Genomic DNA, 24695 nt, shown 5'->3' with positions numbered 1-24695 from the left:
CATTGCGACACCTTAGTTGTTCATTGATTGTTTTCTCATATGTGCCTTGACCGTGGGCCTTCAGCAGACTGAGTAGCCCCTTGCTCAAGCCAGCGACCTTGGGTTGAAGCTGGTGAGCTTTGCTCAAACCAGATGAGCCCGCACTCAAGCTGGTGACCTCGGGGTTTCAACCTGGGTCTTCCGCATCCCAGTCTGACGCTGTATCCACTGCGCCACCGCCTGGTCAGGCTATTTTACCTTTACTTTTGAAAGATATTTTCACTGGCTGTCAAATGACAGGTTGGCAGTTTTCTCCCCTTTTAGCACTTTGAAGATGTCCTGTGATCTTCTGGCTTACATAAACCATTACAATTTCTCATAAGAAAGTGGCCATCATTCTTATTGTTGTTTCCCGTCTATGTTTTCTTTAGTTTTTAAGATTTGCTCTTTACCCTTGTTTTTTTCAACAGATTGATCATGATGTGGTTGGGTGTGCTTTTCTTTGTGTTTATCCTGATTTGGGTTCACTGAGATTTTGTTTGTTTTGGGGGAGGCATTTATCCTGGTTAGTGTTCCCTGAGCTTCCTGGAACTGTGGTTTGGTGTCTATCAATTTGGGGACATTCTCAGTCATTTCTAAGAAATTCTCAGTCATTGCTTCTGATCTTTTCTTTTTTCTTCTCTGGCTTTTTCAGTCTGTGAATGTTATATACCTTGTGTAGTCACCCCACAGTTCTTGGATAGTCTGTTCTGCTTTTTTCAGCCTTTTTTCTCTTTGCTCTTCAGTGTTGGAAGTATCTATTTCATACTCTCAAGCTCAGATATTCTTTCCTCAGCCATGTCCAGTCTACTAACAAGCCCTTTAAAATGCATTCTTCATTCTGTTACATTTATTTTTAAATCTAATATTCCTTTTAAAATATATATACATGCAACGCCTGACCAGGTGGTGGCACAGTGGATAGAACATCAGCTGGGATGCTGAGGACCTAGGGATGAAACCCCAAGGTCGCCAGCTTGAGCACAGGCTTATCCGGCTTGAGTGCAGGATTGCTAGCTTGAGCATGGGGTCCTATGACCCCATGGTAGTTGGCTTGAGCTCAAAGGTCACTGGCTTGAAGCCCAAGGTCACTGGCTTAAGCCAAAGGTCACTGGCTTGAGCAAGGGGTCATTGGCTCAGCTGGAGCCTCTGTCAAGGCACATATGAGAAAGCAATCAATGAACAACAACTAAGGTGCCACAACAACAAGTTGATGCTTCTCATCTTTTTCCCTTCTTGTCTGTCTGTCTCTCTCTCTCAGGAAAAAGATATATACATGCAAAATATTTTGAACCTGAAAACTAAACAATAATACTAAATCATATGGTCATGTGCCCAACACCAGGCTTAAGAAATAGAACCCTTTTAGTACCTTTTGAAGGCCCCCATGTGTCCCTCCCCTGTCACTTTCTCCTTGAAACATATCGTCAGGAGAATATGAAATCTTGGCCAGGAAATTGAAGGACTTGTGACTGCAGATAGTGCTTTCATTACTTTTTTTCTGCTCTAGGTAGAACTTCAGGGTGGGGATGATCAGGGAGATAAATGGCTTAACTTCTGCCAGGTTTGTATTTCTGGCCCATAACTCCTGCTACCAGAAAAAAAGGGCCTTTTGTAGGGTTGGAATATTTCTAAAGAGGCCTAGGAAGACTGTAATTGCCCTGAAATATGTGACTCTGTGAAGAGGACCTTCAACTGAATTTTAGCATTTCTTTTTTTTTCTGAAGTTAGAAGCAGGGAGGCAGTCAGACAGACTCCCGCATGTGCCTGACCGTGATCCACCCGGCATGCCCACCAGGGGGCAATGCTCTGCCCATCTGGGGCATTGCTCTGCTGCAGCTGGAGCCATTCTAGCACCTGAGGCGAAGGCCATGGAGCCATCCTCAGCACCCAGGACAACTTTGCTCCAATGGAGCCTCAGCTGCAGGAGGGGAAGAGAGAGACAGAGAGGAAGGAGAGGGGGAGGGGTGGAGAAGCAGATGGGCGCTTCGCCTGTGTGCCCTGGCCTGGGATCGAACCCGGGACTTCCACACGCCGGGCCAACACACTCTATTGCTGACCCAATCAGCCAGGGCCTAGCATTTCTTTTTGATTCTTTCTTAGAATTTCCATCTCTCTGCTTACATTATCCATCTGTTCTTCCATGTTGTCTCCTTTTTCCATTCAAGCCCTTAGTGTATTAATCGTAGTTTTAAATTTTTCTGGCCTATCATTCCAACATTCGTGCCATATCTGACTCATGTCCTGATATTTGTTCAGTTTCTTAAATGGTGTTTTCTGCCTTTTAGTACACCTTATAATTTATTATTTTTTTTTAAAGACATGAAGTAGTGGGTAAAAGGAACTGTAGTAAATAGGCCTTCGGTGATGGAGTGGTAAGGGGCCGGGGGCAGAGGCGTTCTCCGGTCCTACAGTTAGGTCTCAGTCCTTCGGTTTAGCCTATGACCCTGGACTGGGAACTTGACCAGTGACCAGTGCTTTTCAGTTTTGTTTCGTCTTTTCCCCCTCGAGTAGTACAAGATGGCTGGAGGGCACTGGAGTGGGAGTATTTTTCTTCCCCCATGTGGAAAGCTGGAGCCAGCTAGAGTTGGGTATCTTGTTACCCCAGGTCGATGAGGCTCTGAGTAAGACCCTGGCAGGTTAGGCTGTGATAAAATAGTTTCTCCAAGGACAAGCCTTGATAAGAGCAGAATGCTCTGGTGTGTTTCAAAATGGTTCCATTTTCCCTTCCCTCTGCTAAAAGCATGAGGGGATTTTTCTCCAACATTCACTGTAAGGGCCTGGTAGAGCTCCTGTAGGTAAAACTCACAAAAGTAGGGAGGCCTCCCTGAAGATTAGGTCTCCCTGGAATTTTTAACTCTCACGATTGTCCCACGGAAGCCCCAGCAATTCATCAGTTTTGTTTAGGTTTTCTTACCGTGGCACTGGTTCTCTGGTGGACTCTGCCTGTCGGTCTCTGCGTTTTGGGAGGCAGAGGTTTGCCCTGCACTCACATCTTTCATGGCTCTAAAAAGAGTTGTTGATTTTTCAGTTTGTTCAGCATTTTATTTGTTAGGGCAGAATGGTGACGTCTAAGCTCTTTGTATGCTGGACCGGAAAGTGGAAATTTGTTTTGTTTTGTTTTTAAATCAAATTTGGAAAAAGAAATTGGTTAATATTTATTCCAACTTTTTTTTTTTATGTTCCTGTGCTCTCTTCTCTCCTTCTGCGACTCCAGTTACACTTAATACTCTCCCGCAAATTATTGAGGCTCTGTCAATTTTTTTAAATTTATGGATTTGTAGAGTGAGGAAGAGAGAAACAGAGAGACATCAATCTGTTCCTGTATGTGCCCTGATCGGATATCGAACCTGCAATCTTTGTGTATTGGGTTGACACTCTAACTAACTGAGCTCTCCAGCCAGGGCATGGCTCTGTCAATTAAAAACAAAAACAAGCAGGATGGTGGCCATGGAAGTCGGAATCTGGTGAGGAGTGTGTAACAACTCACCTGCCGACTCAACTAGGAAAAAAAAAAAAAAAAAACACAAAAAACCATCATTCTACTTTCTGTGGTTTAGCTGCAATTATTTCATTGATCTGTGTTCAAGTTAATTGATTCTTCTGTTATGGCCAATCTTCTGTTAATCCCAGTTAATGAATTTTTTATTTCAAGTATTATTTTTACTTACAGGATTTCCATTTGATTCTTTTTTTTTTTTTTTTCTTTTTTTTCTGAAGCTGGAAACGGGGAGGCAGACAGACTCCCGCATGCGCCCGACCGGGATCCACCCGGCATGCCCACCAGGGGGCGATGTTCTGCCCCTCTGGGGCGTCACTCTGCTGCATCCAGAGCCACTCTAGCGCCTGAGGCAGAGGCCACAGAGCCATCCCCAGCGCCCAGGCCATCCTTGCTCCAATGGAGCCTCGGCTGCGGGAGGGGAAGAGAGAGACAGAGAGGAAGGAGAGAGGGAGGGGTGGAGAAGCAGATGGGCGCCTCTCCTGTGTGCCCTGGCCGGGAATCGAACCCGGGACTCCTGCACGCCAGGCCGACGCTCTACCGCTGAACCAACCGGCCAGGGCCCATTTGATTCTTTTTTACAATTTCCACATCCCACCTGAAATTGCCCAGCTCATCACCCATTGTATTAATTCCACTAGATTCTTTAACATATTTATCATAGACAATTTAAACTGTTTCTGCTAATTTCAGCATCTGGGTTGGCTTTGGATCTGTTTCTACTGACTTGACTTTTCTCTTGAAAAACCACATTTCTCACATGTCTAATAATTTTTATTGCATTTTGAACAATATAGATAATATAATGAAAAGAATCTGTTAAATAGTGAAGGATTCTGTTATCTTCCTCTGAAGAGTGTTGATTTTTGGTCCAGGGTGTGGGTTGAACTCAGCTTTGTGACCTTAGGATGGACAGTTCCTGAACAATCCAAGGATTAAAGGGGAGTATTTATGCAGATTTCATTCCCCTGCTGTAGCTCCCTGCTTTCAGTTATTTTCTCTCGATTTCCTCCTCCTTTGGCAGTCTCCATCCTCTGCTTGAGGCCCCTGCCTAAGTAGTTCAGTTGGTTGGAGTGTCGTCCCAACATGCTGAGGTTGTGGATTCGATCCCCAGTCAGGGCACATACAGGAAACAACCAGCGATGGCACGAATAAACAGAACAACAAGTCAAACAAGCCGATGTTTTTCTTTCTCTTTCTCTCTCTCTCTCTCTCTCTCTCTTCCCCCCTTCCTCTCTCACTAAAAATCAATTAAAAAAAAAAAAACTAACATTTTCTGCTTGAGCTGTTCGCTGGACTGAGGAGGCTAGGGTTTACCCTTCAGAGGTAAAGCTATAAATATATGGATTTCACCCAGTACAGTTTCCTTCTTTCAAAGACCAAATATCCTCCAGTATCTGGCTGTTCTTTATCACTTCCCATGGCTGTCTGTTTAGTTGGGGTTTTTTTTTCCATTTTTTCCTACTGTTAATGTAATACAAGCCACTCTATCTCTGCCTCTCTCAGACTCTCTCAATATGTCTCTTTTTTCCTCCTTTCCTCCTTCCCTCTCTCATTGCTCTACCTCTGTTTCTCCTTGCAGGGAGAGCCTGGCCCCAAAGGAGACCCCGGTGAGAAGAGCCACTGGGTAAGCTCCAGCCCCACACTGACCTCCCACTGTTGCCTCCTGCCCGGGGCACTCAGGAGATTATTTTGGAATGGGAGCACCCCAGCCAAACCCCCATAACAACCCAGTCCCCCAGGGAGGAGCCTTGATAGTTCTCAGCCCTAGCCCCCTCCCTTATCTTATCCCTCCCAAATGGGCAGGGCCAGCCTCATCAGCAGACCCCACGCTCTCTGTCTCTGTCTTCATGTCCCTGTCTCTGCCTTCCCTCTGTGGCCTTTCCAGGCCAGGGTGACCCTGCCTGTTCCTGGGCAGTTTGGGCTGACCCAGTCCAGACTGCAACCCCTGCCTCCATAGCCCTCTACAAGCAAGGGCTTGGGCTTCTGCTCCCTTGTCTACTGAAAAATGGGAAGCATGAAGACAATAGCCACACAGGAGGACGGGACAGGGGGAAATGGTACCTTAGGAAAGCCATGACATATAGGGAGGGGGACATGGAAATGCTGAGGTACACAGGAGCCTATGGTAAAAGGTACAGGGGACCTAGACACCATCATACACACAGGAACTCCATGAAGTAGGGAAAGAGAGGCCTATAAACTGTCATGTACATAATGTAAATGAGATCAGGGAACCTAGACTCCTCTATGACAAAAGAACTATAATTAACATGAGATCCTAGACACCATCACATACATAGGAGACCCAGGAGGAGTGTGAGGAGACGCCTAGAAACTGTTATAGGCACAGGAGAACCATGAAAAATGAGATGAGGGAATCTAGAAAGCACCATACGTAAAGGAAGCCCATGAAGAAAGGGAAGAGGGGCCTAGAAACTGTCACATACACAGGAAACATAAAGTAAATGGGAAAGGGGGCCTAGCAACCACATGTGGGGTGCTAGAAACCTTCATAATCATTGAAGATAGTTGCAGTGAATGAATTTCAGGGCTAGAAATATATCTACCCAAGAGGCACAATGAGGGAGGACCAAAAGCCTCAAAATGCAGAGACTTGGAAACCAGCACTGACATAGGAAACATTTAGAAAATGGATGGGGTAGGGGCAGACACTCCTATGGGAGAAACAACTGGGGGGCTCTCTTGGAGGCTCATATTGTGCCTCCCTCCTCTACCCCACCCCCTCCCTGGTGCAGTCTGGCTGGGATGTCCTACTTCCTGGTAGGTACTAGTTAGGACACGGGAAGCACCCAGCTCCTGCCTTGCCCTCTCTGCTCCTGATTGTGGGGTCAGTGATGGATACAGCCGTGGGAGCCCCCACCCTGCACGAGTCCTCCCCCATGTCTTTCCATGACTTCTGGGGCCCTGCTACCTTTCTGGCAGCCTCTCCCAGCTCCCGCTGCCCCTTCATCTTTTTGTCCCACCCCACCCCCAGCCTCCACCCCCGCGTGGCTCCAGAGCCTCATAAGTACACTGTCAGTTTGGGCATGAGCTAGGCTGGGGTCAGGTAGAGCGGCGTGAGCCCAGCTCTCTGCCTCCCCTCAGCGCTTTCACTGGCCCCTCTCAGCACATTTTCTACGCAGCCCAGGAAAGGCAGGAGGAAGGTGAAGTCTCAATTAAGCTAAGCAGCCCCATCCCTGCATGGGGATCCCAGCAGGAGAACAGATGCCTGAACTATCCTAGATCAGGCCTCTAACTCAGGACTACCTATGGGTGGGGCCCCAAGAGGTAGCAGGGCCCCTATCCATCCACCTGCCTCCCCTTCACCCACCTGCTCTTCTGCCCCTGCTTGCCGCTTGCCTGGGAGGGGGCCTGCTGGGCTGGGGGCTGCATGAGGCTTTGGAGGCTGGGGAAGCAGTTCTGTTGGGGGCAGGTGGGAATGAGGTCCAGAGCGGGGAAGGGCCCTTGAGGACCCCTATACACACTGTACCTACCAACCCCACGTAGCAAAGCTTTCAGAGCCTCTGGCCCCACTGTGGCTCAGTAGAGACACCTAGTGGCCATGGGCAGGCACTGAGGCACTGCTAGGGAGTGGCTGGGCTGAGCCAGCCTGCCTAGAACAAAGCTTGTAACCCTTATTCAGACAGGAAAAACTGAGGCCCAACTCCTTAGAGCAAATTGTTGGCAGGCTTTTCAGCTCTCAGGACTAAGGGAACCAGCTAACATTTCCCCAAGCACTTCCTTGGTGGGTGCCAGACCGCAGCCCAGGCACTGTGGACATAGATGCAATTTGGACAGAGTTCCCACCCTCGGGGTAGTCACAGTGGTGGTGGGGGGAGGAGAGACAGACTAGTAACCAGTAGCTATAGGACAGGGGAAGCTCAGCCGTGATAGGGGAGGATTTAGCATCCTCCTGGTGTAGACCCGTACTGAGGCCTGAAAGACACATTAACCAGGGAAAGGGTATTCAGGGAGAGGAGCAGGAGTGTCATGTGCAAACACTTGGAGTGGCAGAGTGTGACAGGCAAGAGGTGAGACAGAGCTCAAAGGCCTTCAGGACTTAGGAGGCCATAGTGAGGAATTTGAACTTTGTTCTATGGGCAGTGGGGAGTCACCGAAATATTAATGAGCAGGGAAGTGACGTGGTCAGATTTTTGTTTGCAGGAGACCCCTCTGTTGCCATGTGGAGAATGGGAAAGGCAGAGAGAGACTAGGTAGAAGGCTGTCATGGTCATCCTGGCAAGAGACTGTGGGGACTGGAACTGAGCTGGAATAGTTCTCTTTGGAACTGGGAGTGGGGACAATGAGGATTGACTAATGTCAATGGGGCTAAGAGACACTTGGGTGCTAGTTTGGCTGTGAGGGGGGAGCAAAAAATTAAGGGAGACACAGTAGTAAAGGAGAGCCAGGAGAAGCAGGCCCACTGTTTGTCCATGAAAAATGGAAGATGTCTGTTATGACCGAGCGGGGTGTCCAGCAGGCCCTGGATACTCAGGCCAGGCTGGGAAAGGGACCATGGGAGTCATCAGTGCAAACAGCAGCCCCTCCCCCCCAGGGAGGGATCCAAATAGCAGGATCTTTTTTTACATTTTTCTTCAAGATTTTTATTTTGAAAATTTTCAAGTATGCAGAAGTGTTGGTACAATGAAGATTATTCTCCCTGTCCTCTAAACTGACCAGGTAGTATTTTGCCACATTTGCTCTATCTTTTCCTTTATATATTCATAGACCTTTTTTCTCTACTCCATTTGAAAGTAAGGTTCAAACTTCATCCACATCTCCCCTAACACATCAGCATGTATCTTGAAAGACTATGACATTCTCCCAAAGAGTCACAATACCACTTAAGTGACACCTAAGAAAGCTGACATTAATTCAATAAAAGGATGTCATTTTATATATAATATATTTAGATTTGATCAGTGGTCCCCAAAATGCCTTTTACAGCTGTTTTCTTTTTTAACTTCTAATCAAGATTCATGCATTATGTTTGGTTGTCATGTCCCTAGTCTCTTTTAACCTAGAATAGACCCCCTGCCCTTTTTTTCTTTTTCTTGACTATCTTTTTGTGAATGTCCCATCTAGATTTGTCTGGTGGTTTCCTGGTGATGAGATGCAGGTTAAATACTCTTGGCAGGAGCACTCATGGAGGATGTGGTGCTCTCTTACTGCATCTCATCAGGAGGCTCATAGTGTCAGCTTGTCCCACTGTCCATGCTGGGAGTAGTTTAACATAATTTTGAAGGGCATCCATTTTTACATCCTCCTCCTGTAATACCTGAAGAGGGATTACTTTGGTGTACAGCCTGTGGTGACCCTGTGACCCCCAGGCTGCAATAGCCAGTCTGGCCTAAGGGAAGCTCAACCTATGTGATGTGGACAGGATGCCTGGCTCATAACAAATGATCACAGCTGACCAAAGTGGGCTCACGAATATATATTGGGAGACTTCTCAGTTGTTAGATATTTTTGGGATAGCAGCTACTTTAAAGCACTGGATTGTAACCATAGCAATATGCATAGTATACACCATCCCTTCATTTGCTCCATACTGAATAAAGAACACAGAGAGATCCCGGTTGTATCAGGGCTGGAATAGTTCTGTTTGCTATCCTGGTGCTCTGTTGGAATTAAGATATCTATGTCCCAGAACCTGCTTAACTCTGGACTAGTAAAGGAGTATGAAGCATGAGTCTGGACAAGACTAGGGACTCTATGCTGGGGAAAGAAAGGACAGACAGATTGAGAACAAGTGGAAGTGAATGCCAGCTGCTGGGGGCTGGCATGAGCCCCTGGCAGCAGCTGGTTCTGTGTGGCACTGGGGAGCCCCAGATCAGGGAGGCCTAGAAGGAGGGTGGCTTTGTGGGCCCACTTCCACATCCCTGGGCTTGGGTGCTGGAAATGCTGCTTAAAAGGGAGGGCAGAGCCTGACCAGGTGGTGGCGCAGTGGATAGAGCATCGAACTGGGATGCTGAGGACCCAGATTTGAGACCCTGAGGTCGCCAGCTTGAGTGCGGGCTCATCTGGTTTGAGCAAAAGCTCACCAGCTTCAACCCAAGGTCGCTGGCTCAAGCAAGGGGTTACTCGGTCTGCTGAAGGCCCACGGTCAAGGCACATATGAGAAAGCAATCAATGAACAACTAAGGTGTCTCAACGAAAAACTGATTGATGCTTCTCATCTCTCTCCGTTCCTGTCTGTCTGTCCCTATCTGTCCCTCTCTCTGACTCTGTCTCTGTAATTAAAAAAAAGAAGGGAGGGCGGGGCTGAGGGCCAGGCTCCAGGACCTGCAGATTACGGCCCCAGAGTAGCTGGAGCCTGGGAGGGAGGCATCCAGAGTAAGAAGGATGGGGAAGAAGGGTACCCAGGCCAGCACCTCAGTTTTGCCAGTATTTTAAACAGTTTCCCAACACCACCACTCAAACATATTCTAATTTTACTTGTATATATTCATTTTGACATGAATGGAAAGAATATTGGTAAGTAGCCCAATTTCTACCACTGATGGAGGTAGACAGTAAGTATTTCATTTTTAGAATATTAGAGATGGACCTGACCAGACAGTGGTGCAGTGGATAGAGCGTCGGACTGGGATGTGGAGGACCCAGGTTTGAGACCCCGAGGTCGCCAGCTTGAGCACAGGCTCATCTGGTTTGAGCAAAGCTCACCAGCTTGGACCCAAGGTCACTGGCTTGAGCAAGGGGTCACTTGGTCTGCTGTAGCCCCACGGTCAAGATATGAGAAAGCAATCAATGAACAACTAAGGTGTCGCAATGAAAAACTGATGATTGATGCTTCTCATCTCTCTCCGTTCCTCTCTGTCCCTATCTATCCCTCTCTCTGACTCTGTCTCTGTAAAAAAAAAAGAAAAGAAAAAAAAAGAATATTAGAGATGGGGTGCAGGACTCTATGGCAACTCCCAAGGCACATTCTGTGGCAGGTTTCATGGCAGGCGCTGGGACAGCACTGCTGCCCCTGTGGATTGGCATCCCCTGACCCCCAGCGCAGCAGGATTTGCAGGGGTGTGGGAGAAAACATCTAGCAGGGATCCATCAGAACTTAGGAGTCTGCTTCTGCCTGCTTTGTCCCCCTCCTGTCCTCTCCTGGTCTTGTCCCAGCTGTCCATGGACCCGGGGCTGTGGCAGGTGGTGCAGGCTGCAGGTGCATGACCAGGGTGGGGCATGGGCTACCAACAGGCTTTTGCAGGGCCCCCTCCTGTCCCCTTCACGGCTGCATCTGTCTCTTTCCTCCGCAGGGGGAGGGGTTGCACCAACTACGCGAGGCTTTGAAGATTTTAGCTGAGAGGGTTTTAATCTTGGAAACAATGATTGGGCTCTATGGTGAGTAGAGACAGACGGACAGACAGCCCAGCCCCTGCCCACCAGCCTTCCCCAGGCCCTCCAGGGTGGAGCTTCCAGGGCCCAGTCCTGAGGCTGGAGAGGATAAGACCACCTAACCCCTCAATGACTGGTCCCTCCTCCACAGGTAAAGGGGGCCTGAGAAATCTGGGCCTCCAGGCATTATGGTTAATGTGGTTTCCAGGCCTGCAGGGGAAACCAGAGGTGACAGATTTCGAGTTTGGAAGAAATTATGCGCAATAAGACCAAACTCTAGACTAGTGGGGTTGTGGGTAACAGAGCCAGATTGTAACAGTGCAAGTGATTATGTGTAATAAAGGTAGAGCCCAGGCCCACAGGAGGATTGTGGGTAATGGATCCAGACTTCAATCAGGCTTCAGCTCTAGAGAAATTGTGGGTAACAGAGCCAGTCTCCGGGCCCACAGGGACAATAGGTTATGGAGCTGGACTCCAGAAATGCAAGGGACTGTGAATGACAGAGCCAGGCTAAGGCCCCAGGGGACTCTGGGTAATATACTGCCCACCAATTCTGATCCTCCCTCACCATAAGTCCCCAGAGGCTCTCAGGGCAGGATTTCCTGGCCTCAGATATTCAGTTTCAGTTTCCCCTCTGGTCCTCCTAACCTCTCCTGAAGGTCCCTTTCAGGGCCTGAGAGAGCCAGACTCTAACCCCAGGAATTCACCCACCAGTTCTCTACCCATCAGCCATCTGGTCACTTGAGGAACTAGGCAAGTCCTGTCCCCACTTAGAAGGAGAGACCAAGGTCTCAATAGCTACTCACACCCAGGCTCCTGCCTTGAAGCCGGCTGGCACCTGGCCCGTACACCCCACCCTCGGCTCCCCGGCCCAGCCCCCAGAGGCCGGACTCGCACCGTCTGCTCTTCTCGATCTCCCATCAGGCTCCTAGCTTACAGAGCTTCCTGCAGCAGCAGGCTCAGCTGGAGCTCCTGGCCAGACGGGTCACCCTGCTGGAAGCCATCATCTGGCCAGGTAATGGCAGGGTGGGCAGACAGGTGGGGACACAGAAGGCAACTCCCAAACCTGGACCCAGGCCAGCAGACACTCATTCTTTAGTCCTTCTATCCAACTAGCAAATGGTGGCTGGCACAGAGAAGGCTCTGGTAACTAGTTCTTGAGTGAATGAACACCTGCTCTGGGCCAGGCATCCTGCTGGCACAGGCTCCAACAGATCAGACAGACATAATCCTTGCTCTCAAGGAGCTTAGGCTGTGGGGGTGAGTGGGGAGCACTGGGACTGGCCATTAAACCCAAGGTGAGGAATATCACAGTGGAGTGAGTATAGGCAGCTGTGAAAGCACACAAGTGCCCCTGACCCAGGCTGCAGTGAGGGGTGAGAGGCATTTCAGGGAGGGCTTTCTGTTGGAGGTGTTGGCTAAGTGGAGCCCTGAAGGGCAAGGATCAGGGGTGAGTGAAAAGGCAGCAGAACAGCATGGGCAAAAGCCAAGAGGCCAGAGAGAGCCTAGAGGGATTGTTCCATGAAATTGCTTAGGGATAAACTATTTGGCTACATGATCTGTCAGGGCCCAATTTGAGAAAGTCCTTGAAGGGTTAGATATCAAGTGGTCAGTACCCCTCTTTGTGCCTGGCTTATCAAGGTGGTGCTAAGAGGGTCTTGCCCCATTAACCTGGAGTCTGTGGCTGGCCCTGGAGAGAAGCAGAGATTGGCTGACTTCAAGGAGAACCACATTCCTCACCGACCTAAGAGGCCCCAACAGCGGCCCCTTTCCCCCACCTCACAACCCAGTCCTAGCACATCAGTGCACACAGGTCTTAGGCTTCATGAACAACCTCCTATCTCTTTTACAAATGGGGGAACTGAGGCCCCCCCATGCAAAAGAGGGCCAAGGTTAGAGCCAAGCCTTCATTCAGCAAAACTAGAGGGTGCACCTACTGAATGCCAGGTCTTGGCAGGCACTTAGCAGATCTCAAGGGTACCTGCCTTGGGGAGCTGCCCATAGAGTGGCAGGGGATCCTCAGCTATAGAGAGAAGGGCCATGGGGTAGAGGAGCAACAAAGTACAGAGATGAGAACCAGTCACTTTTCACTGGGGAGTGGGGAAGGCTTTCTGGAAGGTGGGACACTTGTGTTAGAACAAGTGCGCCAGGAGAAGGCGGAAGGGTAACCCTTAGAGTCCTATGTGGACATAGGCCTGGATGTTGGAAGGTATATAGTGTGCTCCTCTAACCACACCACATGGCTTTTCTAACTTCTAGAACCATAACCGACCATAACCGATCATGGATTTTCTAACTTCTAGAACCATGACCTCCTTCCCTTTCACAGAGCAAGGACCAAGGACCCAATCCCAGCTCTCAGCACCTTTTCAGGTGCCCCCAGCTCCTCTCAGGAAGATGGCTGCTGTGCTCACTTCGGCAGCACATATACTAAAATAGGAAGATGGCTGCAGGAGCCAGAAGAGACACGACATGTTCTGGAATCTATACCCCACCCTCCCTCTAGAGCAGCCCTGGGAGGAAGTGCTGGTCACTTCGGAGGACCCATGTCCACTCTCTGTGGCCACGGGCCTAGAAGAGAGATCCCACAAGCGAGCTCTGGTTGTGGGCCTGGCAGGGGTGGCTTGAGGAGGGGATCAAAGGAGATGAAACCATCCCACTGGCCATCCTGCACAGCAGGTGCTAACTAAATACCCAGGCGGGGCACACGTTTAGGATATAATGAACAATGACAATAGTAACAGCTGCCCCACATCTAGCCACCTGGCTGAGGGATTTACAATGATCACCTCCTGTCCTTACAAGCTTGCTAGGCAAGCCATACCATGCTCATCTCAGATGAAGAAAGAGGTTCAGAGGGCTCATGTGACTCCCCCTGGGTCATAGGGACAGTGGTGGTGAGGTTAGTGGTCCACCCTAGGTCTGTCCTCTAAAGTCCTGGCTCTTTCAGTTCCATCGGCAGAGGTTCACTGACACTTCTGCTCTGCTATGGACTGAGTGGGGCCTAGAAGAAGCCAAGGCCTTCCATTCATGTCAGAACAGCATCTCATGACCAAATCATAGTGACCAGACTTGCGGGAGACCCGGTCAGAAGGTCACCTCCTAGTGACCACAATAATCTAGTGTGTACTGTGAAAACTACTTTCCACTTCTGGTCATGTTAGAACAGCAAGGGTGTGACAACGGGGTGTGTCCTCTACATTCCAGGTGGGGGCTCAAAGGTCTGTGAGTTGCCCAAGGCCACATAACTGGGACACATGGGGGCCCTGGGGCCAGGACTTGGCCCTAGCTGATGTTGGAGCCTGAGCTCTGTGCTACCCTCCTCCTGTGCTCCCAGATTTAAAGCATGAAATGTCCCTTAACTGTGATGGCACATGCTTATTTGCCCCAGGGTCCCCAAATCTCAGTCCAGAGGTGAATGGGACACTGGGCATGTGGGTCAGGGCACTTAACAGTAATGACAATGAGGTCTAACCCACTCTCCTGGTAGTGTCCTCAGTAGGAAGCTGGTGCTCACCACAGGCCAAGTGTCTCCTGTGAACAGGGTTTTGGAGGCTTAGTCTAGTCCTCCATCCTGGGGCTTTTCCCTGAGCATTGCTCTCCCTCTAGAAAAGTAGCCCATTCTTCTGACCTAGCTGACCTGCTCATTTAGCTTTGAGAGGGACTGAGGTGATAGTCACAGAAGGCTTCCTAGAGGAGGCAGGTCCTGCTCAGGGTTTTGAAAGATGAATAGGAGTTGTTTAGGTGGCAAGAATGCCAATTACTCATTTTGTTCTTGAGGTGCAGCTCATTTCCAGGTTGGGGCTTATCCCACCATCACTAAATTGGAACTGACTTTAGTGTATAGGAATTGGCCAGGACCTCAGAGTATATCTGAAACTGAGACAACTGAGGCCCCGGCAGAGGTCTAGTTTGCCCAGAGCCACAGAACAGGTCAAGGGCAGATCCTGGCCCTCCTAATCCTTCCCCACAAGTGGCCTAATCTAAGGAGAGGAAAAGTGAGTCTGTTCCTTGGCCTTAGTTTACCCAGCTGTGAAATGGGGATGATTCAGGGCATACCTTCACCTCAATATAGAAAAATTTTTATGGAGCACTGACTATACACTAAGCACTTCAAGAATATGGTAGGTTCATTTATCCCCACTTGACAGAAAATCAAATAGAGGACCTGAGTACTCTCACTGGGTTGGGGGCTGATGACTCCTTGAGGGGTAGTGGGGGACATTAACCAGTTTGCAGATGCCCTTTTTCCCTACAGCTCTGCCTCCTGGGTGCCAGGGCAGAGTGAACCTGGTCGAGTGCCCAGTCACCCCACTCCTCCAGAAGGCCAAGGGGAGGTGGGTGCCTCACACAGACCTCACTAACCCAGCCTCTCTCCTTCCCTCCAGCAGAACCAGAGGGGTCAGGGGCAGGCCCTGCTGGCACGGGCACCCCCAACCTCCTTCGGGGCAAGAGGGGAGGACACGCAACCAACTACCAGATCGTGGGCCCCAGGAGCCGCAACGAGAGAGGCTGAGGGCAGTGGCGGCCCCTCGGGGTGGGCCAGGCCAGGCATCCCTTCCCAGCCTGGATTCAGCCAGCTGCCTCCAGGGACCGCCCATCCATATTTATTAATGTCCTCAGGGTCCCTCTGCCACCTAGGCCTTTGGGGTAAGCGGATCTAGGTCCTGGCACCCTAGGCACATCTGCCTCATAGGAGGCTGAACAGGGTCTAGGGCCTGAGGGAGAGGTGGCCCAGTGGGAGGGTAGGCCCTGCTTGGACCCTGGGCCTGCTTCCCTCTGTGAAATGGGGTGATGCAAGCCTGCCGGGAGGGGGTGGCAGGTTCAGGATGTCTGTCCTCCCATCAGGTGCCCAGGCATCCAGGCCTGCAGGCACTGAGCCCGGAGATGAGCTTGGCCCCGCCCTCAGCGCTAGCAGGGTTGCCGAGGCAGGGCAGTCTCACTTCCCTTCCTCCCCATCAAACCTGGGAGGAGTCCACCCACGCCCCTCCTCTCGTTTTCCGGTGCTGGGTTCCCAACACTGAGGTCAAGCTGCCTGAGCTGACAGGGTGTTGTGGACTCTTTGACTCAGTTCTGTCCCCTGAACCCCCAGTCATTCCCATGGGGGGGACATGGGAAGGGAGGAGCCACCTGCTCCCACAAAGCCTGTGATAGACACAAGATAGGTGTCTACCGGCCAATAAAGGCCACCAGCTTGATTCCTCACCCAGCCTGGTTTCAGCGTGTACTTTTATGTGGGGCAGCAGGGCAAGGCCGGGGTCTCTTTCCTCTTCTCAGTGGCCTTTACTGCCCACCTGCAAAGCAGGTTTAAGGCTGGCCTGCACAGGGCTGAGGGGGCCGGCACAAGGGGGTAGGTGAGCAGAACAGAGGCTCAGGCCACGCCACCCCCGGCCAGGTGTCAGCAATGGCTGTGGCTTCTGAGAGGCCAGGGGAGCAAGGAGCTGCCACACCTCAGGGCAGCTTCTCCTGAGCCTGTTTGCTCAATTGAAGAAATAAAACTGATGGTTCTGGCTCCCAGCTGGTGACCAACAGCCCAGCTTCCCAGGTGCCCCTCTGCCTTACTCCTCCCCCAGCCCACCTGAAACTCACACCCATGCCCCACCCTCTGCCCTCTTGGCTCTGTCTGTACCTCCCATCCCTGGAAGGGGCAGGGACAGAGAGGGGCGGGGTCAGGAGGGAGGAGCTGCTGCTTCAAAGCTGAGGAAGCTTCTCCCAGGCAGCACCCTCACCCACCACTTCCTGCCATGGGGCCCAGCACTGCACAGCCACAAGCTTCCTAGCCTGCTGTGGACCAAGCCTAGGAGACTGACTGAACTGGCCACTGTCCAGTGGGGACACAGTGAAGGGATAGTATTCCTGGGTAATCAGGGAAGGCTTCCTGGAGAGCTATTTCTGTGTAGGCTGAGAACAAGGATGGGTAAAAATTATCTGGGAAACAAGTGATTAAGAATGCTCCTCGGCAGTGGGTCCAGCCCAGCAAAGGCCCAAGGTGGAGGACACAGCTTCCTGAAGAAAGAGGCGGCATGGTGCAGGGATAATAGACCATATCTGGACACCAGGGAGCTGCTCTCCTGTAATTGGCTGTTTGTTCACTGTTCATTCATTCATCAGGGAGCTGCACTCCTACAATTGGCTGTTTGTTCATTGTTCATTCATTTATGCCCACACACAAGAGTCAGATACAACTGCTGCTCCCAAAGGGGTCCAGGTTGAAAAGTGAACTGGTTTTTATTCTAACAGTACCAGTACAGGTTGCTAGAGGGGTGTCTCCTGCTCCCACTGTGACTAGGCACACACGGCTGGGACTTGGGCTACCCATCCATAGGCCACGCCTCTTGTTACGTGAGGGCCTGCTATACTAGGGGGGCCCAGGACCCTTGGGGTAGGCAGGCCCACCCCTCCCCTGAGTCACCCAGGCCTCAGCACCCACCTCCCCACTGACCAGCAGTGACACGGCACCCTCGACACGACCTGTGGCTGCCAGGGCCACCACTGCCTGCTCTGTGGGGAAGCCCATACGCTCCAGCTGCTGCAGCCTGTGAGATGGAGGGGACAGGGAGAGTGTCAGGGCCACCTCCAGCCCCACACCAGGGGACCCCACCCCTACCCACCCTGTCTTACCGTAGAGAGGAGACGGAGGATGTAGGCAGCCATAGTGGAGTGTTGGGAACTTGGGCTGGCCCCTCAAGGAGCGAGGCCTGGATGCCCTCCTGCAGCATCTGCTCATCTAGGGCTTCCCACAGCGGAGTCCCTGGGGGGAAGCTGGGCCCGGTCCAGGCCAGGCCCACCTCTGAGGAGCTCTCCCAGGTGGGCTGCACAGGCCCCGGGCCTGGTGGGAATAGGGCTGAGCCTTCACTGTGGGACCAGAGACTAGAGGAGGCCATGTAAGGAGGTCCAGGGGTGGAAATCCTGGAGGGCAGAAGCACAGGAGGGCCTGACTGCCAGCCATGGCCACAGCTTCTACCACCGGGCCTGCTGCCCTTGGCATCAGCCTCACCTCACTCCAGGATGGGTGACAGGCAGCTCAGCCACACTGCCTGGGGCTGGGAGGAGCCTGAGCGGCCAGCACCCTGCCAAGGCCCTGCACAGGAAGCCCTCCTGCAGTGCCTGCAGACGCAGCTCAGAGAGCTCCAGCCACCGGAAGGCTCCAGCTGCATCTGTCTGCCCAAGGAAGGGCGGCTGGTCAAGGAAAACCAAAACCAGCCACAAGGGAGCCCACCCCACATGCCAGGCCCTGCGCCAAGCTTATGATGGGCATTCCCTCATGTCTCATCACTATGGCCCTGCAAGGGATATGTTGTCACCCTAGTCAGCAATGGAAGTTCCGAGAGGAAAAGAGACCTGCCTGGCGCTACTCAGCCAGTAAGGGGTGGAGCCAGATGTGCCTCATCCCAAAAACCTGTCTTGTCCCGTGGCAGCCACTGCTGCCCAGTTGTTCCCAGAGCCCCACCTACCTGCCCAGGTCTGTGACGAGGCACACCCTTGAGCCCACTGCCACACGCCCCTACCCCTCTCAGGCAGAGCAACATGCCCCCCGCTCCAGGATTCAGCAAGGCCTCAGCAGCTCGTGTCCCTAATCCTAAACAGCTATGGGTGTCTGCCTGTGCCCACTGTTCTCTCCGATTATGCTGTTTTCTTCAACAGGTGTTAAGTATCTTTGGAGCAAAAACCTGTGTTTAATGCACATGCACCACCAGCCACAGGTGGCTCCCCCTTTCAACGCCCAGAGAGCCCCGGCTCACTCTCACCCCTGGCCTTTGCACTGTGCACCCTCTGCCTGGCCACTCTCTCCTTTCTCTCTTTTCTTTAACTGAACCCCTCATCCTGCACTTCTCAGCTTAGATGCCACCTCCACTGGGGTGGTCCATGGTAGGTACCTCCTTGCGCTACCTCAGGCCTCCTGAGTTCCCCTTTAAATAATAATTGGCACTTCCACCTGGCTACGTGCCCCCTGGCTAGAGGACTTGGAGATGCTTCTGGAATATGTGTGCACAGCTTTCTGTCACTGTTGGGGCTGACCCATTTGTGTCACTTCTTTCCCAGGGACCCTGGGGGGCCCAGCCGCAACCCACATGTCCACAAAGGCCCAGGGTCCAGGCAAAGGATACAGGCCAGGCCAGCAAGGAGGCCACAGAAGAGCTGCAGGAAGGATGGCTCGGAGGTGAGCAGCGGTGTCAGGGAAAGTAGCAGCCATGGCAATAGCCATGGTGGCAGAGCTCCATGGGGCTGTCTAGGGCAATGACCCTGCCCCGCCAGCATGGCCAGGTGGACAGGCATGTACCCACAGCCACCAGCTGCACCGGACACCCCAAGGCCTGCCAGCAGCACAGCCGTTAGCCCAGCAGCCAGGGCGAGCAGGGTGGAGGCATGCAGGAACCGCAGTGTGCCCAGGTGCAATTCCTGCTGCCAGCCCAGCACAGGCAGGAGCAGCAGACTCAAAAGTAGGCTGGAAAGGGCCTTGTGGCCCAGAGCATGGGTCAGCAGCCGGTGTGCTAGGAGAGAGAAGGGGCTTATGTGCCAGGTTAGTGGCCCCAATCCCCTAGGATGTCCCAGATATGCCAGTTCGGAACTACCCTCTGCCAGGCCCACCCGCTAAGCCTCCCCTCCCCAGGAGCCAAAATCTGCCCACTGACAGCAATCACTCATGGAGGGAACCAAGGGCTTCCAAACACTGTGGCTGCTCCCCTACTGCGTTAAACAAAACAAGCCAGACCCACCACTCAGTCTTCTCAAGAGCAACCAACTATAGATGAGTCACTTAACCTCTGTGAGCATCATCTGGGTCCCTCAAATGTAAATGGAAGCTGCTGTTATTGGGAAACAGGTACTCGGCCAGAGTCACCCCTCAAACTCCCAGCATGTCTCCCCCATTCTCATGCTTAGCTAAAAGCCTCAGTTCTTATTTCAAGGGAAAGCCATCAGAACAGGAAGCCTTCTGAAAAGAACCTATCTATATGCCCTTGCCCCTCTGCTAGCTCCTCTGCCCTCTTTGGATGTGGATAAGCTGGGCATGCTTCCATCCAAGGCTGACCCTCCCTGGGGTACCAGGTCCTATCCCTGCCTGACCACTGCAAGAAGCATGCCACTCCTGCCAACTGGTCTCAGGCCCTACAGCCAGTCTTCTGCCTCCTCCAAGGCACTGTGGCCAGTCCTCACCCTGCCAGGGGTCCAGCAACAGCTCCGGTGCCAGAGTAAGGCTGGGGCCAGCCCCCACCAGCCACAGACTGCTCATTAGCAACATCAGGACTGAGGAAGCAAGAGGCAGCGCTGGGGACAGTTGGCTTCTGTCACACATAGCTCAGTTGAAGGTGGTCAAGGGCCGTCTTGGGGCTGTGAACTATGGATAAAGGAGAATAGTAACAGTTATTATTGCAGCTTTTATCTGACTTCCTTTTGATTACCCTACCAACAGCTCCATTTTACTGACGTAGGAACTGAGGCTAGAGAGACAGGCCCAGCAATTTGGCCATAGGGGAGCTCAGATCCTAACAATGTGCTTAGCCATCCTGCCAGTCTCCCAGCCTGTGTGTAACGATGGGGAAAAGGCAGGCCAAAGGGGCCCTGAGCACTGATGGGGCCTGAAGAAGAGCCTGGGGTGAGGGGTACAGGGCCAGAGAACTTGAACTGAGGCCCTGGACCCCCAAAATGAGGGACACAGTCTCCCCAGGCAAATTCAAGGACCTCTCTAGCTTCCCTCCGCTTCCCTCCCACTGCAAACCAACCCCAGCCCCAACACACACACACACCCCCACCCCCACCAGTGCCCTGCTTTAGATCTCCAGATGGCAAGGGGTAGAGAGACCAGCCAAAGGGCAGGGAGATTAGGGAAGGGGTGGGACAGAAGGGTGTGAGGAGGGGCAGCAGGAGTTCCACCCACTGAGTGCATTCAAAGTGACAATGAACTGAGCTGTTCCCTTCCAGAGCCCTAAACCCAGACCCTGTGGCCCTAAACCTCCTTTTCACAGGAACCTTCCAGTACCCACTTCTTCCTGTTGTATATCCCTGGCAATCTTCCTTCCTCTTCTGTAAAATGGGGATTAAGAAAATCTTTTCTTCCTAGGATGAGAAAAAGGAATGACTAAGGCAGCCCATAGCTCCTGCTCATTTAACTGTAGCCATCCCAGCTAATTGTGAGAGGCAGATGTAGCCACTAGCCCAGAGAGGAGGCCTCAACATGGAGGCAGCTGCTGCAACCTCACGGTTCAAACTCTGGCCTTCAAACGTGCCCATTCCCTGCCCACACGGCAAGGCTTTTCCTCCTGTTCCCTTTCCTCATATCCAGCCTGTCCTCCAAACCCTGCTGAACACCCTCACCTCTGGCCAGGCCTGTCTGTCTCAGGAGTCCCACTGAACTGATTTCACAGCGCAGGAAGCAAAATCTCAGCGACAAGGCCGCCTCGTCTGCTCCTTTGCCAAGGGCAACCTAAGCATCAAAACCCACCTGCCATTTTCCTGCAGGAAAATGTAGAAAGCTGCTCTGCCGCCATCTTAAACAGGCAAACGCCTTGGCACCCTCTGAAGCCCAGCTGAAATATCCCCATCCCCTTCTCTTGCCCCTACATCACGGATCTTATCCCAGCCAATGCGCACAGCTTAGCTTGTCTTTCTCCCTGGCAGGTGGTCTGAGCAGGAGGGACTGGGAGTTACCCCTTTTACTCATTACCAAGTCCCCCAGGATGCTCCTCACACATAGCTAGTGCTTTTTATGTGCTCACTGAAAGACACTAGCTTGGCACCACATCCGACAAGGGATTTGGGTGAGACTGGGTTGAAGGTTGAGTCCGGGAAAGCAGTCAGGAGCCACCCGTGCCAGAAGCCATGGCACCTACTTGCAAGCCTCCTCACAACTATTCGCCCTCCTCACTAGGCTTAGCAAGGGCGAAGGACATCCCCATGGACAAACAGAACTGAGACTTGAACCGTCGGGGCCACAGTCTTTTCATCTGTAAAATGGGGCTATGCACCATCGGACCCTGCCTACCTTTTTGGGAAGCCGCAGGACAGACTAGGAATGGAAGGACCGGGAAGATTCTTCCGCGTGATGGAGAGAGTGGGAGGTCCCAAGGAATAGGTCGTACTCAGGTCTGCGACTTTAGGAAAACTACCCCAAATCCTTAGGCCTCAGTTTCCCCTTCTGTAAAAACAAGGGTATCAGATGAGTGATGATTAAAGGCCCTTCTCGACCGCGACCGTTACTGGGGGCTCTCGGGACCGAGCACTAAATTCGGGGTCTTCCATCAAGCCCGCCGGCTCCGGCCACGTCTCCGGGGTACTCACTGCGGGGCGCGCCCTCGCCCCCGGAAGGGCAGGCGAGGCCCCCAGCAGGGAGTAGGTACTCTGGCTTCCCGCCGAGGCTCGAGCGCCCTGAGCCCCTTCTGCTTGCACTGCAGCGCGAGACCCCGGTCGGCCGGCCGGCGCGGTACCCCCTCCCCCGCCGTCTGCGAATTAGTCAGCAGTTGTTCCAGGCCCAGGTCCCTTCCCCCAGCCCTCCCGCCGGCCTCCGTTTCCCTTCAAGGTAAACTCTTCAGAGACGGTCCCTAGTGCCAGGGGACGTGACCACTGCGAACAATTTAGCCTCGTGCGGTGAATCACTCCGCCGTGATACCAAGACCCGTTTATCTGCTGCTCCAGTCCCTTCAGTACTATTTTAGCCCACGCGTCTCGGCCTTTTGAGAGAGGATTAAGGCAAGCGTTGCGGGCGAGAGGACGAAGAAGCTATAGTTCATCCTTCCCCCACCCCCGTGGCTTGGCCCAATGGTAGTGCCCAAGGTTGCGGATTTCGCGCCTGCGCAGTGCGGCGCCAGGAGGGAAAGCGAGAGGGAGACGGACGTTGAGAGAACGAGAAGGAAGGAGAGAAAATGGCGTCCACGGGTGAGTGTGGGGAAAATGCGGTCGCGTCGGCGACGGGCAGGACACTCGAGTTGGGGGTCGTTTGCCTCTGGGAGTGGCCGGAATGACTGAATGGAGTTTCTGAGAAGGGTGTGAGGTACCCGCCAAGGCCCGACGAGCTTGAGGATCCGCGTTTCTCTCCCCTCCCCCACCTGGCAGGCCGGTTCTGGAACCTTCCAGCGCCCCCGCTGTGCGAAGGCTCGCGGCGGTGGGGGCGCGGGGAGCCTCGGGCGGCCTCCATTGTGTGGCGTCCGTCGGGCCTCGCGCTCTGAGCTGCCCGCCATGTGGGCGGAGCCGGCGGCCTCTGGGGCCTCGCGTGCAGGGTGGGGGGGCAGGCGTAGAGCCCAGGACCCGAAACTGGAGGTGGGGAACCGGACGGTTCGAAGAGCCGCGAGCACGCGGCCTCAGGCTCTCCCCACCCCGTTTCCAGGGAGGCTGCCCAAGCCCAAGGGCGATGAGTCTGGTCACCGAGAAACGGGGGGAGGGGGGGCAAATAAACAAAAAAGGCATAGCGGACTTGTGAGCCGAGGGGCGCCGGCCTATGAGCGAGAGCCCCGTCATCCTCGCGGCCGGGGCCGCCTACCTGCCTGCTTGGCGAGCTCTAGCCCCAGGCCGAGCTTCTGCCCGACTGGGCTCTGTACGGATTGAGCTCCCCCTCGAAATCCCCCCCCAAGTCGGCTGTTCCCTCGGGCTTCTTCGTTTTTAGCGTTAATCTCACCTCCTTCCCGCCCCAAAAAGCAATTAAGTGGCTTCCCAGGGCAATTTTTCAGCCAACGCCGAGGGAGATCCGTTGTATAATAAGACCGGACCGGGGTGTGAGGCCAGAAAGCCTTGCGGAAAGATGTGTCTGGCTTCTTTGACCTCGGAGAAACAAAAGGCCCGAATTGGCATTTGAATTAGGCCTCAACAGGCGTCTCACACATTTGTTCGCCCTAGGGTAAACCGACTGGCTTGTTAATTCTGTGGATTGATAACGGGAGAGGGAAGGAGGCGCGGAGCGGATCTGGAGAGAGCCCCGGGGTGGGAGCTCTAATGTGATGTCGGGGCGGGGGGGTCGGGTCCCTGCTGCGGGGGTTTTGCGTGTAACCTAAACATGACCTGCAGTTTGCAGACAGTTGCTGCACCAACCTGAAGTTATTGAGGGGGGTGAGGCATTTGGTATTCTTAGGGGGCCTCACTCCAGGGTTTAAAGCAGGGGTCCCCAAACTTTTTACACAGGGGGCCAGTTCACTGTCCCTCAGACTGTTGGAGGGCCAGACAATAAAAAAAATATGAACAAATCCCTGTGCACATTGCACATATCTTATTTTAAAGTAAGAAAACAAGATGGGAACAAATACAATATTTAAAGAATGAGTAAATTTAAATCAACAAACTGACCAGTATTTCAATGGGAACTATGCTCCTCTCACTGACCACCAATGAAAGAGGTGACCCTTCTGGAAGTGCGATGGGGGCCGGATAAATGGCCTCAGGGGGCCGTGGTTTGGGGACCCCTGGTTTAAAGGCAGTGGGAGAAGACCAGAGAAAGACGGGAAACGCTGTGGGTCCTTCAGAGTTGTAATTGAACTGAGTCCAGAATCCAGCGACTTTTAAGGGCAGTTTAAGAACTCACCCCAGCTGTATGGTCAGTAATCAGACAGGTAAATGCTGGTTTTTGGTGCCAGGATACAGAGTGCCCCTAGAAAAGATAGGACTCTTGAAATACCACAGTCCAAGCCGTCCTGGGGGGAATGGTTTCCTCAGAGCCCTTTCCACTTTCCTTTTTCCCTGCAGTGTTTGAGTTTTGTAAGGGAGATCGTCCTCTCTAAAGGACAGTCAAAATATGTATGTAGAAATTTTCATCAGATATGACAAGGATTTTTTTGTCTACTTTGCTCAGACTCTGTTTACTGCTACCCACCATGTACTACTATATTATAATTCCTAATTGCTATTTATGTAGACACAGTGG

At 52.5% G+C, this 24695-nt stretch overlaps 3 protein-coding genes across 15 annotated transcripts in view; 2 read left to right on the top strand and 1 right to left on the bottom strand.

Moving 5' to 3' along the window:
• EMID1 (EMI domain containing 1) overlaps positions 1–16969 on the top strand; it is a 42304-nt gene extending 25335 nt beyond the window's left edge. Inside the window, exons 14-17 of one of the 10 annotated variants that reach the window (XR_010749350.1) lie at positions 5100–5144; positions 10774–10858; positions 11777–11867; positions 15244–15277. Coding sequence is in view for 8 of the 10 variants with exons in the window: in XM_066370565.1 (XP_066226662.1) it covers positions 5100–5144; positions 10774–10858; positions 11665–11867; positions 15241–15516 (609 nt within the window). In the remaining 2 variants the exon portion in view is untranslated. Of the gene's footprint in view, positions 1–5099; positions 5145–10773; positions 10859–11664; positions 11868–15240 lie in introns of all 10 variants that reach the window. The other 9 variants (XR_010749351.1, XM_066370566.1, XM_066370565.1 and 6 more) reach the window with 9 other exon arrangements.
• Positions 16970–17055: 86 nt separating this feature from the next.
• Positions 17056–23016, bottom strand: RHBDD3 (rhomboid domain containing 3). 3 transcript variants are annotated; one of them, XM_066370575.1, is made up of 8 exons: positions 22894–23016; positions 21834–21986; positions 20836–20908; positions 20009–20189; positions 18961–19344; positions 17850–18009; positions 17474–17761; positions 17056–17388 (listed from the first exon to the last, which is right to left on the bottom strand). In XM_066370575.1, the coding sequence occupies exons 4-8, from the start codon at positions 20145–20147 to the stop codon at positions 17211–17213; spliced, it is 1149 nt and encodes a 382-aa protein (XP_066226672.1). In that variant the 5' UTR covers positions 20148–20189; positions 20836–20908; positions 21834–21986; positions 22894–23016; the 3' UTR covers positions 17056–17210. The 3 variants fall into 3 exon arrangements, with proteins under 3 accessions (XP_066226672.1, XP_066226670.1, XP_066226671.1); XM_066370573.1 differs by lacking the exon at positions 22894–23016 and adding an exon at positions 22130–22447; XM_066370574.1 differs by lacking the exons at positions 20836–20908; positions 22894–23016 and adding an exon at positions 22130–22447.
• EWSR1 (EWS RNA binding protein 1) overlaps positions 22590–24695 on the top strand; it is a 31445-nt gene continuing 29339 nt past the window's right edge. For both annotated transcript variants that reach the window (XM_066370563.1, XM_066370562.1), the window contains exon 1: positions 22590–22723. In XM_066370563.1, the coding sequence (XP_066226660.1) occupies positions 22711–22723 (13 nt within the window). In that variant the 5' untranslated portion in view covers positions 22590–22710. The remainder of the gene's footprint in view (positions 22724–24695) is intronic.

The sequence above is a fragment of the Saccopteryx leptura genome, chromosome 2 (assembly GCF_036850995.1).
Source record: "Saccopteryx leptura isolate mSacLep1 chromosome 2, mSacLep1_pri_phased_curated, whole genome shotgun sequence".
NCBI lineage: Eukaryota > Metazoa > Chordata > Mammalia > Chiroptera > Emballonuridae > Saccopteryx > Saccopteryx leptura.
This window is presented reverse-complemented; position numbering and strand designations above follow the sequence as displayed.

Coding starts and splice junctions, on each gene's coding strand:
- RHBDD3 (XM_066370575.1), bottom strand. CDS start 20,147: ATGTGTGACAGAAGCCAACTGTCCCCAGCGCTGCCTCTTGCTTCCTCA. Junction 19,345..20,008: donor GTTGCTGGACCCCTGGCAGG/GTGAGGACTGGC, acceptor TCTCTCTCCTAG/CACACCGGCTGCTGACCCAT. Junction 17,389..17,473: donor TCCTCCGTCTCCTCTCTACG/GTAAGACAGGGT, acceptor TCCATCTCACAG/GCTGCAGCAGCTGGAGCGTA.